Here is a 19,006-nt window from a genome sequence, read left to right on the forward strand (position 1 = left end):
TAAGCTCTCGCTTCAGTACCTTAAAAAGTCGAAATCGTAGCGAGTGCCAAGAATTTTTACTCTTTTATCAGTGGCTCTTAACTTAAGTTTTAGCTGTATCCATTGTTCTGTTTTGCGTTCCTTTCACCAGGACTTGCTAACAATAAGAACTATTTTATCACTGTTTGCCGCTAAATTATGTCATACACTCGTTGTCAATTGTAAAAGGGCGAAGTTTTGCATATATATTAATGATTTGTCCCAAAAATCCGAACATTAATTTAAATTCCCGTCTTCATTGAAAGTCGCTTGCAAATAAATGAAAGCAAAAATTACCGGGTTACGACGGTTATAGTAAAGCTATCTAAATTTCTCATTAGAAGGCTTACGTCCTGTATCTTGTTCATGTGGTTTTATATCATTAAAACCAGTCGCAATTTAAATAGAAGCCAGACTTATGAGAGTAATTTTTCTTTAAACAGTTAACGATTAACAGCATTCGTGTTTCGACATCTGTTTTAATAATATCTAACAAACGAATATTGCTTATCTGGAATGTATCGGTGCCTAGCCTGGATTCAAACACGACCCCAGGGTTGGGAGTAGTTTTTAGCCACTGAGCTTACACTGCCTTGACCAGGGCGTTAAAACTACTATTACATTACCTAATAGGTAGTCCAACCGTAATTACAGTTAAGAATTTATTACTAAATGACGGCTGCAATGCGTCGTTTGATGTTTATTTAAACAATATTCGAAGCCATTAAAACTCATTTATTGTTGAATATTGAAAATTTACATAAACTGAGAAAATTAACTTACGTCCTCATGTATGATGCCTGATGAGTGAGACACGGCAATAACCAACTCCATTAAAAATGCGATGTTCTTGAGTGCTACTATTACAGGCCCGTTCTTTAAATCCGTATAAAAAGCTCTTGGTCAATACACATTATGAAACATGTTTATTTTAAAATAGCAAATATGTTTATAAAGAAAATATAATTGTTTAACAACATTGAATTGCAATTCATGTTTATACATTCCTTTGTTTTTTATTATGATTGGTTTGCATATTGCACTTCCTGTACTTCTTTGAGGGGCTTAGCGATCAAGGTGCCCGTTCATATAAGCTTCTTGTGATTACGTAATGGGTACAGAGCAGGAGAGTTATTTGCCAGTAGTTATCGTCTGTTCGACTTGATTTGAGAACTGCCAGTAAATGTATTGGCGGTCATAAGTATTCGAGTATGCACATAGCCAAGTTATAATATCGTTTATTCAAATATGGAATAATCTACATATAACGGTTGAAAAATAATGGTTCCAAATATAAATTTACTGCTAGTTTTCTATGGCGTAAACGACTATAAGATCTACTGATCTGTGTCTAAAACTGATCGTTTAAACTCAAGATACTAAGGCAAAGTCAACAGACCATACAATCAGATGTATGTACGAATTATAGTTGTCTAATATACATTTGTATTGTAACTGTTCGGTTCGATATTGATAATGGCTTTTAAATCGGCTTAACGTTGAATCGTATTCTCGTATATTTCGAGAGGAAAAATTTATTTGATTCGATTGATTATTACGGATTTTGTGAAATTTAAATGAAATTACCTGCTAATAAATAATATAGTATTTAGTGAGTACCAAAGTACCTGTTTTATGAGCATTATGTTAGTTCTGCGTTATGCCATAACTTTATCTATAGGCAAATAGGTGATAGGACTTCAGTGCCTGATAGATGGTAATTTGCGTAGAAGACATAGCGGCTTCCTAAAGATCTTTCTACCTAAAGTGATACCGATGATGACCTATGTTCATAGCATGTCATTGCACTCAATTGTTGTTTTTTCTTTTTTGTATATAACAAAGATACGGGACGCCCAAAAAGGGCAGTCATCGCAGCCCATCGACACACATTTTTATTAGGTGCGTTGCTGGCCTTTGATGAAGGACACTCTAACTTTATTGAAAGTTAGAGTTGAAGGACGTATCTCTCAGGGATGACCCTCACCGAAAGTTGAATCCACAGTTCGCAAAAGAAAATGCCTTTTGAAACCGACTGTGGAAGACTTCCAGCCATCAAGGTGATTGTATACAAATCTATACATATAAAATTCTCGTGTCACAGTTTTCGTTGCCATACTCCTCCGAAACGGCTTGACCGATTTTGATGAAATTTTTTGTACTTATCCGGAATCTATGAGAATCGGCCAACATCTATTTTTCATCCCCCTAAATGTTAGGGGTAGTCCACCCCTAAATTTATTTTTTTAGACAATTTTTTTTTATGATACAACATACAAAAATACATACAGCCCCTCTACGATCAACCCCTATTTTTAATTATAGTAGAAATTTTTATTGAATTTTAAAAATGTTTCCTATATAAATAATATACATGGCAAGACGACGTTTGCCGGTACAGCAGTAATATGTATAAAACTTCACATACAGAAGGTAGTAAAGCTCTTTCATTGATTATTAGCAACGGCCTTCTGTACGTACTCAAAATTGTTTCACACATCCGAATGTAAGCCATACTTATCGCTTTTACTCGAGCTATAATCACATCCAAATATAGAAAGTAAGTGCTACAAATGAGGACTTTAAATTATAATACTTCTTTTATCCTAAACAAATATTATTTCTCACGTCCCAGTTGTATCTAGTCTTAGAATTTGTTATACATAATCGGCTACGTGGTTGATAGTTCGTAGCAGCGCTTAGGAATATAAGCTAGATAAATATTAAGTTTTGGATTCAATGAAGTGTTGCATAAATATGCTTTGAAACTGATATTTTATAATTCAAAACAAGACGTATATTTGTAACACAAAGGTAAGATACAATCTACCCCGAGGCATTTTTGCATATACTCTTTATCGTAATAGATTAAAAACCGGAGTGTATTACTGACTTTTCTCAGTTGCATTAATCTAATTTGTAGAATAGTTAATGTATATAAGTAAAAGGCGGCTCATCCCAGACTTATCTCTCCGTATTTAGGATTATCTTATTAAATAACTTGAACTTCACTCTAATATAACGCTTACATATTAATGGCTATTTGTTTTACCTCTGTAGTAAAGTAAATCTCTTATATATACAAAAGAACCTTTGTTTTAATGAGACGTTTTTGTCGATATAATGTTATTATGTAACATAATATGATTGGTCTTAGTAAATAGATGCTTATTAAAGTCTACGACGGCAGGCAGAAGTTCCGTGTTTAGTTTACGTTTCCACCTTACTTAAAAAAATTTAAACTTAATTTTATGAAATGTGATTTAAAATTTATGAGAGTCAAGTCAAAGTTAAAATCATTTATTCGTTTAGGTAACACAATGTAAACTTATGATCATCAATAAAGAAATACATATTAAATGCTTCTAATTTTACATTTACCAGTTCTCAAATCAAGGGCGTAGAACGGATGAGAAGAACTGGCAATAAATTCTCCGCCAATCTTTTTTATCGTCAAGATTAAAATTATAAATATTATTATTATTCTGAAATAATTTGTTACTACATGGATCACCGTTTGCTCCCACTTTACATTAAAACAGTCTTGGACGTTGATGATCGCCCCGAGTCTAGAGAGATTCAATCGCGTTACCTCTTTTTACTGAAGCAAATCATATCCCATCCCTAGGATCGTTTAAATATTCATTTATATTATAATAGGCCTTAGCAAGCAGCTTTACTATCGTACGATTTGAATTTATTCATAGACAACACTTGTATCTAGGGATTTTGTTGAAAAAAAACGTATACAATTGACTTGGAAATAATTATTTGTTTTATGCAGCCTTGTGGTTGGTTCACTAATTTTGTTTGTCTTTATTACGAGTACTATAATTAGAGAAGCTAATATTTTTCCGCACATATAAAATATACTCATAAATTTATTGACTTGCCAAAGACAAACATCTAATTCTTTAAACTTCCTTCGGATTGACTCCCGTGGGGGTAAATCGGCAGATAGCTCTTATAGCCCGCTTTTGCATAACAAATATCGATTTAGTGTCAGATGCATTACCCGTCAAAATAACACCATATGACATAATACTATGAAAATATCTGAAATAAACGAGCTTCGTTGTATTCTCGTCCGTAAGATCGCGTAACTTTTTCGCTGCGAACGCTGCAGAACTTAGCCTATTCGAAAGACCTTTTATGTCTGGGCTCTACTGGAGTTGGGCCCCATTAAGAAATTCCTTAGAACACCGCATCATCAACAAAGTCTATGTCCTCATTTTTAATTATTATTTGTGAATTACTTTTTACATTTGTAGTTACAAATTTAATACATTTTTCGTTAAGCTTAAGATTTTATTATATACCAATAAATATTATATAACAATACATGCTTAAACTATTATTTAATTTAATTATATCATATTAATTATAAAGATATTTAAGTTGTTATAACATACCTATGACAAGTAACAATGGCTATCAGGTACATGTTCACAGTTACCTGAAATGATCTATTCGAGCGGAATCTCGACAAAACCTAAAACAATAGCTTTTCACTGTCCCAGTATGCATTGGCTTTGACGTTCTCTCTATTAAATAAATATTGGCTTTATAACACTACATAAATGTCGAGCAGAATTGAATAAATAGTCAGTGAAAGCTCCGATATTAGAATAAATGAATTTCATTTGAAATAACCATCTTTGATCCGTGATTATGTTTTGTTTTTATCAAAGAGACTTAACGTTTGCATATTGCAATTCCTGGGAAACATCTTGAATAACAAAACACTTGGAGATTAGTGTGTCGGAAAGGTTCTAGCCAGTTCTCGTCCGTACTACGCCCTTGATTTGAGAACTGCGAGTTATTTAAAATTTATTAAGTGTGACTGACTTTGTAGGTAGATAGACCCACCGCGAAGAATATGCCTGTCCGCGTGTTCGCGCGCAAAAGTTTACAGTCACAAATATTTTAAACTACCCACATTTGTACTAACTACTTATTACATCGAAATCATAATACCGATGTGTGAGCGCCTTTTTCATACAAAAATGTAACAGATAACAGTTTAGAAGCATTTTGTAGTCAGTAATAATTAATTTCGTTTCTAAACAAAAAAGTATATTTTTGTCCTATCACCTGTTTTGAATATTATGCTGGAATAAGGTCGGTACTATAGGTACGAATGGGATTGTAGTCTGTAATCCTACTCGGTAAGCGGATTAATCAGTCAATGGTCATTTACATCTCTCTGTCATTATGCGTTTATGACATGGTTTGAACGTACCAAATTACCTAGCTTCACGTGCCCTATTAACTATGTAAAAATATTTGTCGATATGTGCAGACCGCAGGGAAATATTCAGAGTCGAGTTCTAAGTAGATATGTTAATAATGTATTGGACTTGATCTACGGAAGTTTTGCTTAGATCTATCCCGCTTTTCATATGTTGTCGTACGGTCAAATCTCAGTAGCGCTCGAATGGAATCTTTTCTTTGTCTGCAATAAACGTAGAAGGTATACCGTATCGAATCGTTTTTCTTTGTGCAGTTATCAAAGAAAAACTTATCTACACAGATTTATTAATATACAAGCAGATTAAATTTTTAAATTAATCAATGTATACTTAAGACTCGTTTACATAGTGTGAGTTGCTGCCTAGCCAGTAGACAGCTACACTGCTTGTCTATTGGCTCGGCTCGGCCTTTGCTGTCTACACGATACCTACTGCCCAGTCCGAGTCGCGATTTTGGGTGGATCCAATTTTTTTTTATTTTCTTGGTTACCTTTCTGGTTTTGCTAGCATTTCTTTTGCGGTATGTGTCAAAGAAGATTTTTTCGTATATTCGTATATCTATTTCGGTAAGGTTAGTTTAGGATAACTGTAGAGTTTCATGAATGAAACATTATTGTCAGAAGACCTTCTCATCCGCAGCCTTTTCGAACTCCTTATTCGTTCGTAGGCGTAGCACACAGAAAAACACGGGTTCCACTCACAACTGTCCGGCTGGCACTAGCGAGCTACTGCAGTAATGTGCGAGTTGCTTCCGGGCGAGCAGGCGAGTGAAAACAAAAAAATTTGAAGTATCTCGATTGTGAGCTTCTAACCAACTCGCACGTACGAGTTACTCGTAAGTTACGTCCAAACAGAGTTACTGCAGTGCAGCTACTCGGTAGGCTGACTCGTACGCTAGCTCGCACTGTGTAAACCAGCCATTGCTTTAGTAGTAGTTTATAACGTAATACTACTATCCTGTACTAGCTTTAAATTTTCAATTCCGTTTTCAAATGCGAGACGAAGTATAAATCGTTGTTAGGGTTTCTTTTCTAACATTCCACGTAATTTTCTAAATTTTTCTTCCCGTTAAAGTTCTCTTGAGTTTTTTAATACTTTATTAGAAAACTTGAAGATGTATGAAATCTGTAAAGTCGCTTTTAAGTTTGTCACCGAAGGAAGTATGGATTTGTCGAGGAATAGAATAAATATGCGTTTTTATTTGTTATAAATATAAAATAAATCCAACAAGCGAGCAAGAAACATTATTTGCTTTAATTTAATGCATAAAGCATTAATTCAAAAGTCAAATTAATGCTTTGAGTTATTCCGCTCAAATATAATGTTTCTACCGTATTTACTAAAAGTGTAGCTAAGATAAATTTACGGATATATATGCCCTTACAAACAAGTAGCATTTGCTGGCATCTAAACCGTTTTCAGTGGACTCTGTGGTGATTTTACGTTATAAATTCGTATTCGCAAAATCAATCTTTGGTCAGTACTGCTCCGTACTAACGTGTATGTATCGAGTACACGTGTTTACGATGTAAGCAAATTCAACAGAATTTACTATTTGCCTAGCACGATACATATAGACTCGTTCTTGGTACTTCTGTTAAAAGCAGGAGCAGGTAGGGTTGTCGCATCTAGATGTGTCTATTGTTAAGTCGTAACGGCAATATTCGATTGTCGTTCGATACAATTAACGTACTAGCCGTCCGAGCTGCTATTATGTCCAGTATATGTATGCACCGTGTATTTTATTACAAAGCTTAATGCCATATATTCTTACCAGATTCAATAATTATTCTCACACGGTGGGTTTAGTAAAAAATGTTTACTGTATCTACTGAGGGATTCAACATGGTTGTGGGTCCATCATATTGTACATATTCAATAATGTTTTAATATACTGACTTTGAATATTAATAACATTATAAGTAATCTAATTGTTTTTTACATTTGACATGACAGATTGTGCAGTTCTTGTAACTCATCAATATTACGTACGACTATTGTGTTAAATTATTATTAGGATTTGACTCCGATGTTACTGATTATTTAAAATATGTGTTTGCATGAAGGACATAAAAACTAACGTTCCTTCGTTCGTTCTTAAAATAGCTATAGCCATGGCATAGTGGTTTCAACGTGCGACTCTCGACCAATAGACGTTTTGCATAAGTGCATAATTATATCCAACAATATGACGAGGTGTGTCAAGCACAGAAGCTTGATCACCTACTTCCCTATTAGATTGACAAATGAACGTGAAACAGATACAGAAATCTGAGGCCTAGACCTAAACGGTTGTAACGCCTTTGTTATAAAGCTATTGTATGATTTTTATTCAGTCTCTAGAAAGTTACTACGCGACAAAGCTTCTGATTTTGAAGACGCCAATATTTGTCGTTACTCCGTAGCCATAAAATAACATTAGTGTTATAATATACATTAATACTATACCTATTAGTCCCTTTCTGTACGCTCTAAAGGAAAGAGAGAATGTAATAAACTGAATTAGTTTGTTGTCAGTAGATTTTTCGTAGACCTTTCAGCTGTGGTCTACAACAAACTTTGGTACACGTGAACCGAAATCGTGAGCAAATTGTAAATGTTATTAGAATATGCAATTAAAGTAGAAATATAACATTTTTATTTTGTTTGTAAATCGTTGAAAATCCTGGGTTTATTTTCCCGAAAGTGCAGTGTTTTATGAATTGTTTCCAATTAAACTTTATTTTAGTTTTCATTGCTTTCGTTTTTGTGGTGCTCCTGTGCCATAGAATATGCTCTGTTTTGGCACACATTGGCTGGTATGTGAGTAATATATATATATATATATATAACTTTGTTTGCGCTAGATTCCGGATGCGAGGAATGAATTGAATGGAATCCGCGCGTTTGTTAGGGCTTCATTGGAAATCGTACGGGTGTTATTGTTGATATGTATATACCCTTTTGAATGATATGTAAAAGTTAGGTTATATATAACTAGCGTCCTCACTGCGCACCGATGGTTAATTTTTTTTTAAATCTTTGAATGTGTATTACAAATAGAGCAGTGTTGGTCTAGTGGCTTCAGCGTGCGACTCTCATCCCTGAGGTCGTAGGTTCGATCCCCAGCTGTGCACCAATGGAGTTTCTTTCTATGCGGATTTAACATTGCTCGTACGGTGTAGGAAAACATCGTGAGGAAACCGGCTTGCCTTAGACCCAAAAAGTTGACGGTTGACGGTAGTTGAGTTGACTTGCCTATTAGCTCATGAAACAGATACAGAAATCTGAGGCCCAGGCCTAAAAGGTTGAAGCGCTATTGATTTTTTTTATTACAAATCTTTAAAAACACAATCTTGTTACGAGTCCCCTCCTAACCACACTCAATGGGAAGCACCGTAGGTCTAATACCTGAGCTGCAGCTCAGTTTCAATACCGGACTTCAAGTGAGAGATTACGAAATTAAACAAGTTTCACCTCTCGTCCGTCGTTTCACAAGTTGAGTATTTTCGGATCAATTCGAAGTAGGGTCCTTCAAGAATACCAATATCGCTCCTGAGCCTTTTGGCATTGTGAGTGAGCGGACTCTCGTGTAAAACGTCTGATACGCGAGAGTTCATTGGTAATACTTGCTACGAGATTTTAACTTGCTTTGTCAAGTGGATGAATGGGTTCACCACCTGTCTATTATTATTATTAGAAGACACCCACCAAAATAAAGTATCTTGAAAATCGGACCGTGGATTACGTCCAGCCATCATCACGGTGGGGCTTATGATTTTTTTAAAGTATCAGATTTGTTTTAATTTGTTCTTACAAAAGTATTAATAATCAAATTATGAACCCAGTTTTTGATTAAACTGACTGAGTAGGTTTTCCAAAATATACTTTAAGTACATTCAAAAGGATTCTTTTTTATAATAAGGTAAAACGATTACTTCTAATCATATACGTAGAGACAACAGTGTGGTATATAAACTTATTATTAAAAGTAGATTTAAAAATGTAAACTTATTTTTGCTATAAAAATAGTAACCATGACAACAAAATGTACGAATAACCCAAGTTTCGAACGGCAATTGTAACGATTTTGAGAGCTCTTTATAGTCAAAAATAATTACAAGAACAATCAATAAAGCAAATAATTTTTATAATGAATATTTGCTGAATATAAGAAATATGCTTTCTGAATATGGTGAGTTGCTCGATGTCTAAACAATTCACTATAAAAAATGAGTAAACTAAATAGTAGAGTAAATGACTAAAGCAATATTTTAGTATTGGCAACGTTTCATTTTAGCTTTTTACAAGAGATGAAGGGCATCTTCAAGATGTATTGATGATATGCGACGCCGAATCAAAAACAAAGGAGGTTTTTATCCCGTGACTAGCCGACTCACATGCCTGAAATAAAATAAAAACATCTAGTTGTACACCTAAACTATTCTGGAATCCAAACATGAGCGAACACACACAAAAGTCAGGGTTTGGACTTTAATTCCACTCCAGAAAACCTAACAAAAGATTTGACTATTGAAATGCATTTCCTGTTATCCGAGCCCCATAGAGCGCATGGTAATCCGTCAGTATTTTAGGTACGCTGTCGGAACGTTATATCTCTAATAATATTGTATGGAATTTTATTCTTTGCTACCAATAAACTAAACAACAAGAACTAAAATTATTTTATCGTGGCACTCTGCGTGGGTGGGTGTGTTATACGTTAGTTTTATATTTAATATAACTAATAAATTGCCAGTCGTGCGAAGACAGGATGTTAGTGATCATTATATAAAGGAAATTAATTTAGAATAAGATGTTTTCGCTGTCTTGGTCGCATGAAATATTTATATATAATAATAGCATGATAATATAATTATTTAGCTGCCGGTATGGTATTTATTTGACTGGGTAATGTTATATATTCATAAAATAGTACAATGAGATTGATAATGATTAATTAATAAATATATTTTTCTCGAAAACATTATTACTGCCACGTATAGTTTTATATCAAAGAGCTTTCCGAAAATTTTAATACAAATAATTGATCTGTACTGGTAAAATAATTTTTAAAAAACTCAATACACAAAACTTTCCCTATTTATAATATTGGTAAAGATATGTATGACCATTTATTTGAACTACTGGATTCGTCGAACCGATCTTAAAATAATTAGAATACTGAATATTCTGGCGTATAAATCTCCTTTAAGATTAACCAGTTGCTTTTGTAAAGCGCTGCTTCTGCTGCGTTTCTTGAATATGCTTAACATCATTGATGTGCTGTAAAAGGTTGGGTGTAATTTAGCAAAAGTCGTTATTGGTATTTTCTGTAAGCCTTTTGTGCGAGCTCAATTTCTGTTCAATATAATCAAAGTATACGTAGATGGACTTTACATATTAAATCTTTTGTATGCGGCTTTTAGTATCTGAATATGGATGTTGCGGTAAATAAAATCATTGAATGCAAAATTTTCCTTTGAGAAAAATGGTATTGTGTGAAGTATTGACGGAATCTTTTCCAATATGGAAAAATCCACACGGCTTGAGTAGATATGTACATGTACAAATATGTTCCTAAATCTTCTAGACTTTGGCAATTTTTTTCATATATAGCAAAGAGCTATAAATATTGTTGACTGTGTTATTTAAGTGTTATTTTGCACTACGCATTATTAATTAGGAAGATATGTTCCTGTTCATCAACCCTGCGCATTGCTGGGTGAATTAACAACAACAGTATGGGTAGGATTCACAGTCGATATCAAGTCAATACTTACTGATTACAAATTCGAAGATTCCTCCCGTATGACAGATACGTATTGATTTGACTAGTCATACTTATACATAAGTCTCGAAACTCAAAATGAGGTAGGGTAAAAGCTATCTAGCTTTTAATCTATATCTATAGATTAAAAATTAAATATGCCATGTGTTCATAATTTATACTTCATTATAGAGTAAATGAAATAACAAATGGATTTTTGTAAAAAGGATTTTGTTCAGAAAATGTTGTAACAATGAGGTTTCTAAACTTAATAAAACTTACGCTCAACAATTATCGAGCTTTGTCTATTTATGCACCCCCCTAGTATTTTAAAAGTTTCGCAAAGTCCCAGTGGTATGCAGCAGACGCATTTCTGCCCTGTTTCACTGATTTGTACCTTCCTACCCACTATATATACCAAGACATCACTGACTGATAATTTATATTTTCTTACCGTTCTTCTTATAAAATCACTAACTAACTTTGGATTTTGTTTGCCTTTGTTGTATATATTAAAATGATCTTTTTATTCTTCATTTAATAAACAAATAAAGAAAGCTGGTGGAAACGCATTAGTTGTGGGCATTCGAAGTTACATAGTACCGGCGTAAATAGATGAGTTAGTAACAGTTTTTACTTTAGCTGGATTAGTTAAATTTAAATAATTGAACCTGCCCAGCCCAGTGCTTCCCTAGGCATGTTCAACATTCGAAATTGCCGTAGGAATGATTTGATACTTTAAAATGCTACTTTATTGTCTATTGGCAGATTGAAACAAATGAACGAGACAAAGTCTATGATGACGTAGAATTTATAACAAAATATCGGTTCAATACAATGTTTTTTAAAGGTATAAGGTAAAAAAATTCAATACATTTTAAAGATTTCTTAATAAATAATATTATTAACGCCACTCTTTAAGTGTTGTCTCTCTCTATCTGTTTTTGTTGCGTGTATACATTATCGAAATTATTTTAAGTACCTATTAAACCCATTGCCTACTTTCACGTTCTATAGATATTTTGCCGTCAATAACACCTAATTTATTCATGTAGAAAAATCACACGTTCTTAATAATTTATACTAAAAAAATAATTAATAACTGATAGAGGCTATATATATCTATAACTTGGATGAATTTCCTCGAGCTGATCCCCGATCTTAAAAATATATGGACCAATTGAAACAATTAAACCTTTTTTCATCTTGTACAACAAGATTTGACAAACAGGGGCCGGCCAAGCCGCTAGATTGGGCTCACACTTTATTAGTGTGCCGATGGCACAAAAAAGGCTCTATGAAAGTTAGCAGCAATTACCGGCTCATCAAAAAAATTGCTCCCGAACAGGTTGGATTCGTATATAAAACAGGGCACTCAGGGAAATGCTAAATTTAAGGCAGATTTTTGAAAACACTCGCAAATTCAACAAACCAATTTTCATATGCTTTGTTGACTTCTCTAAAGTGTTCGATTCCGTGAAATGGCCAAAGCTGTGGGAAACGCTTTTGGCTATGGACACCTAATAACTTAGTCCACCCTTTGGAAAGACGAAAGAAGATGTTTAGCCATCTTCAAATCTGACAATGCATATCATTTATGGGTAAAGTTTTCTGGATTCCGCCATGGTTGTATAATATCATATTTATATTACTTTGGTTTGACGTTTATACTGAACTTATCAAGAGAATTACCTTAGACGACCCTAAGGTAATTTTCTGGGAGGAGAACAGAATTCCATTGAAGGAATTAATATTAGCAACCATAGGAATGCAGACGACACAATCTTACTATCAAATAAATACGCACTAAACTATTATCTCCTGAAATGCACAAGAAAAGCATCTGTCCTTGATGAAGAGGCAGGGTTGTCAAGAGAAAAGTTACTCCAAAGTGTCAACCACGACCGCTCTGTCAAGAGGCCATTGTCTAAGAAGAACTTATTAAACTCTAACCACTTCTACTAATAATGTATAAGGCTGAATTGTGCTACGGAATTATCAAGTCTACGCCGTAGCTAGGTAGCCGTAGGTTGCTACAGCGTTATGTAGGTATTTGAGTCTCCAGTTTCTTTTCTGTTTAATAAATTGCTGATGTCTAAAGTGAAATTGAATATTAACTAGTTTTAGTCGCGTTTCTTGAGGTTTGCGGTTTTAAACTTTATTATTACAATATAAATTGTTTACGTAAATTAAGAAATTTTATAATATACAAGTTAATGTGGTGAATAATTAGAATGAAACATTTCCAAATAATATACCTTTCTAAATATACGGATAGTAATGAAATGCTTAAAATCTATTGAATTGAAGTTCTTCCTAAAAAGTTAAGTTAATACAATATTACATAGTAACACATAAAATCACCAGCAATGTTATGTGATCGTAGCTCATATTTATTTATCGAATTTCTAAACGAACGATAAAGCCATTAACATTGCGGCCATTTGCGGAATATCAAACAGCAAATTTGAACTACCGAGACCAGAACAAATTTGTATCATAGACATAACTGCAATCTCAAAGGCAAGGTAAATCAATACTCTATATGATATATACCAAATCATCATGTGGTATGACGAATCCAAATAACCGGCATTGCATGTGAATCCAAGTAAAAACAAAACACCAAAGCGACGTATTCGATAATTACAAAAAACAAGCTTCACAATAATTAGAATTCGCATGGAATTTGAGCTCAAACTCACGTTTCTGTGTACTTTTTTTATGAAAGCGAAAACCTCTTGCAAAAATGACGCACACAAGTCTTTGTAGTTAAAAAAACCATTTATTGCCGTTTTTTTAAACTCAGTCTTGCCATAATCTTTTATTCCTAAGCCTCAGGTTTCCTCACTCATATTTCAAGTTACTGTGCGAGAGAGTGTTCATGCGCACACAGACACAGCCGGGATTCGAACCTGCGACCTCTCACTGGGTTAACACAATATATTTATGCTATTTCTATTTTTATTTATAACAGATTAAGCTTATTTATATAACTAATATATATAATTCGTAAGTCATCGGAAAAGTACGTAGCACAAATAATTGTCTTACGAGATATACTGCTATTTGACATATTTCAAATTTATACGAACCAAGACGATATCATATTGTAGCTATACCTTTGCCCGAAGTAACTTATAATTCCACCTTATATTGTATATGCTTTTATGACATTAGTATATTTAAAACGCCTAAGTGAAAATGAATTTCCCTAAACAGAAACGTAACCGTCAAAATCCAAGATATTTTTGACGTGCGGGACTCAGGCTTTGTTTCTGAATCTTAGGGTTATTGACGCATCAATCACTAAATGTTGATGAGATTTACGTACCATCAAACAACTAATTGCGCGACCTTATAGAAGTCTGTGTACCAAACCTGTTTGACACAAATCTTTGCTATGAAACATGAAATGACCGAGAGTCACCCTACCCCACCTACTTGTTCTTGAACCGGCGAAATCGTGTTTTTTTTATTTATTTAACATATGAGAAAGATATGAATTTACAGATAATTCACATCAATAATATGAGAACTACTGAACGATGTCTCCGCACTATCTATATGTATATGTTCGCAGAGTGAATTCACAGTAGCGATATTGTGTAAATTATATGTTTAATATTATATATGTAATTTATTATATTTTATTTAATGTTTTTCGATATTATCGTATTGGCATGATGTATTTCTGTAATAAATAAAAAAAAGAAACTTAGAAATCTCGTTACCTTGTTTGCTCGTAAAATATTTTAACTGGATCAAATCAATGAATAGTTGTTTTATTTCCCACTGGGCCCTTTCCACTCTTGTGATATTTGCTACCTACAGTTTTTCCTTATGAATATAACATAATTTATTAAATTTTTATACAACTCCACGTTTATGACTAGATCATGGTCAGCTATACGAGAGCACACTGATTATAAGACGAATAACAAACTGATCTTTTTTTCTTCAAATGATGCACTATACACGAATGTATTTATTTACTATGCGCACATCAAGTTAATACTGTTTCGGAAAAAATCGTAAGGAAACGGGCAGGTCTTTGCCCCAAAAACGGCGTCATATTCCGGACATAGAAAGCTAAATTGACAAACAAACATATGCAATCTGATGCCAAGACCCATTTAGAATGGAGCGCCACTGAATTATTACAATCATTATAATTGAGAGCACATGAATATTGAATGATAAAGTCAAAGCTTACTGTTTCCATTTTAATCGCATTAACAATTATTCCTTTCAAATAGCGTTTAATAATAATCGTGATTGCAAACTAATTTTCATTTCATTTGTAACTTATAATTTCAGCTTTTTCAGCATGATTGATTTTTGTTTGTAATAAGCACGTATTATTTTCATTACCATCTTCAGATATCGCACAAGGATGCAATGATCTGTAAATAGGAGTCGATATCTGTTGGAAATTGATATTAAACCGTCCACGCGTAATATTTTTTAGCCTTCGAAAGGCTGTGTCTACCATATACGTCATAAATCTAAATATCCTACATATTAATAACAATATGAACACTTATGAACGTCATTAAATAATGAAATGATTCATAATTTACATTTGAATGGACGACAAGAAATAATTGCTATTTCAATTACATAACAAACGGGTCTAATGTAGTGTGAACTGTATTTCAGGAACCTGTGACACGTGTAATGTGCTATTAAGAATGAATTAATTAAAAAGATATTTGTTTATTGGAAAATGTAATTGCCCATTTTCCATTCGTTTAACGGAATATTAAATAATATGCTAGTAAATTAATAAACACGTAAAATAGACTTCATAAAATTGCTTACCACCTCAACTAAATTATAGGGAAAGCCGAGTTAGTAACGGGAAAAGCTTTGTATCAAAAGCTTAACTTCATTTAAATGGTTGATGTTAGTTTAATACGTGGAAAGTGCTAATGCAAATAAGCCAGTGTTATTTTATTTTTGTTCCGCCATGATGTATTAAGAATAGATTTTTCCTTTGTGTTGGATAATGACTGTATTTTGCGTTGGCAAGTGGTGTGCTGTTTCTAATACTCCAAGCTGCCGGTGGAGCCTGGTTAAATCACATCCTCGTTTTACGAAGGTGAAGCCGCGGGGCGCAGTTAGTGTTTATTTTAACAATCTGGAAATTGGAAGCTTAGCATTAAAATTAATAAAAATTATATCACTCCTCATTTACTGCTGTGCTTAGTTTCCTGCTCTAGAACTCCTTACCTCTTGATAACAGACGAGCTCAGCTTTAAATGTATTTATAAATCTTCTTTTTAAGCATTTCTCTTCTGCCTCGTAATTAGTTACTTATATATATATCGATTTTAAATAAATTTAAAGACAGCTCGTCTAATATCAAGAGGTATGGAGTTCTAAAGCTGTAAACAGTCAATAAATAAATATATATATATATATATATATTACTTTATTTTAGTTACAGTTAGTGTAACATAGGTACAATAGCACTTCTTGTACTTACCCTCTGTAGGTGTTTATTTTTGTATTTTTCCATACTAGGGTTGCCTGAAAGTAATAGCTTCTTAGCGATAAGGCCTCCCGTTGCCTAATAACTTATGTAACCTACTTTTTTACATGTATGTTCTTGTATATGGTTACGAAGTGTAAATAAAATGTTCATATCATTATATCTTATCAAACTCATCGTAGAGCTACGGATACGTAAGTCCGCAACTGAAGCCACTCCTAAATGTTCTGTGTTTTGTACGCGTTAAAATAAATGCATGAGTAATACTCCCTTATAAATTGAGCAGTGTTGGGCTAGTGGTTTCAGCGTGCGACTCTCATCCCTAAGATCGTAGGTTCGATCCACGGCTGTGCACCAATGGATTTTCTTTCAATGTGCGCATTTAGCAGTAGCTCGAACGGTGAAGGAAAACATCATGAGGAAACCGGCTTGCCTATTCAATTAAAAAATGATGAAACAGATACAGAAATCTGAGGCCTAGACCTAAAAAAAGGTTGTAGCGCCATTCATTAATTAGATATTTTATCATACAGAAAAATATTATTTAACAGTTCAAAATTAAAGGCGTCTTCGTAAGTGTATTCGCGTTTTCTCACTGTTTACAGTCATAATTACACTGCACGAATATGATAAAGTGTGATGCAGGCTATCAATTAAATTTACTCAAACAGTGCTTAAAATATAGAAGTTAGTCGAAAAATAATTAGGTATAAAATGATGAGGCAAAACTAATATATCTTTAAGAATGATTTGTGAAATTAATTGAAATGAGTAAAAAATTACAATTGTTACTAGTCTTTAAATATTTTTTTTTATTAGTTTTAATTTGATTATCACGAAATCGTACATGGTTGAAATAATATTTGCAAAATCACTAAATATCTCATTTCTATGAGTGTTTTGCAAGCTTAACGGTGTAATTAAATTTGCTCTATGGAACGTTATTAAATTAGAACGCGCGACAAAGGTATAAATAGTAGCAATTATTAAAATACTCAAATATATTATTAGTTTCCCTTTGCCGTTGAACATTATTTGATTTTAATCTAAATTAATTATATGTCCAAATTTGACAAGCTTCGCTTACGAGCTTTTCTACGAAACCATTAAAGGTCCTCTCTAGCCGTAGCTCGCTATTCCCTATGCAGGAAATGCAATAATATGAACGCTACCGACCTGTTGTACCTGAAATCCTCACTTCTCTGCTAGCCTTCGACGTTGCACCACGTTGCACGGGCACTCGTTGAATACGCAATAATGCGACGTTCGCGATTTCAGTTGCAAGAGAGCGACTTCGACGAGCGATCGCTGTCCCTCTGCGAGTCGACGGATGCTTCGGAGCGAATCTGTGGTGACTTCTTCAATACGGTGAAGAAAGGTCCAGGGAAAGTCATCGTCACCGCCATAGAACCACCCCCGGAATTCCAGGTACGTTTGCTGTGCGTTAGGCTGTGCGTGTACTGTTATAAATTTAATTAAAATATTTTAACAAATAATTCTGGATTTGAGTGTTTTATTAAAAAAATATAATTATAATATCTATTTTAAAATACCGTTACGAGACATTGCTATTATTTTTTTAGGTAATGTTTATTATCAAAAAGATTACATCTAATTAAATGTTAAGCAGATTTAATTTAACCAAAAATGCAGTTGAGTTTAACATTTTTTATGATATTTTAAGATGTCATATTCAAATAATTTTATTTTAATTATTTATCAATATCAATCATAAAATCGATCTTATATTAATTAAGCCGTAAATGAAAAATTCAATATGAACCTCTCGGAAACGTATATCACTAATGTACTGTAATAAAATATTTCGGATGATAAGTGGAATTCACTCATGAAATAAGCGATTAACTATTATTTGCTGTAAAATATTTACGTAATAAGATGTATTGACGTAGGTAATTAAAAATTGAAAAATGCTTCTTTGTAGGATATTATTACGATATTTATATCGTTCTTATTAAATTGTGAGCAATAATTTAAATCCTTGTATAAAACAATTTATAATAAAAGATTATTTAGTATGGATAAATAAAATTTTCTTATTATTTCAATTTTAAAACATTGATATGAATTCAGTTTAAAATTTAGTAAGCAGATAGATGGCAGATGGACTTTAGAGGTTCTCGATTCGATTCTTATCAGTAGGTGTTTGGAAAGTTAAGAAGTTTTTTGTTAGGTGTAACGAAGACATTTTCCATGTTTAATTTTTTTTAATCATGATAAGCATTTAACGGACCGATTTGAAAGACGAAATCTGACTAAGGTCAGAAATCGGTCCGTTTTTCGTCCTCGCTTCAAAATAGATACAATAAATAAAATTTAGTTTTAATACAATTTTATTTCAATATTTCTTTCACAATACTATCTATTCTATAAAAATACTTAACTTCGTATTAAATATATTATGTTAAAAAATCATATTTTTTGTAATAAATTAATCTCAAGCGAGGATATCTAAAGTATAGAACGGGA

The 19,006-nt window shown here is 33.2% G+C and overlaps 1 protein-coding gene across 2 annotated transcripts in view; it reads left to right on the top strand.

Moving 5' to 3' along the window:
* Positions 1–19,006, top strand: part of LOC123718531 — a 47,691-nt gene that overhangs the window by 13,959 nt on the left and 14,726 nt on the right. Inside the window, exon 2 of one of the 2 annotated variants that reach the window (XM_045675132.1) lies at positions 17,795–17,944. The exons of the other annotated variant lie outside the window; for it this stretch is intronic. Coding sequence (XP_045531088.1) covers positions 17,795–17,944 — 150 coding nt within the window. The remainder of the gene's footprint in view (positions 1–17,794; positions 17,945–19,006) is intronic. 2 annotated transcript variants of the gene reach the window in all.

The sequence above is a fragment of the Pieris brassicae genome, chromosome Z (assembly GCF_905147105.1).
Source record: "Pieris brassicae chromosome Z, ilPieBrab1.1, whole genome shotgun sequence".
In the NCBI taxonomy this organism is placed as follows: Eukaryota; Metazoa; Arthropoda; class Insecta; order Lepidoptera; family Pieridae; genus Pieris; species Pieris brassicae.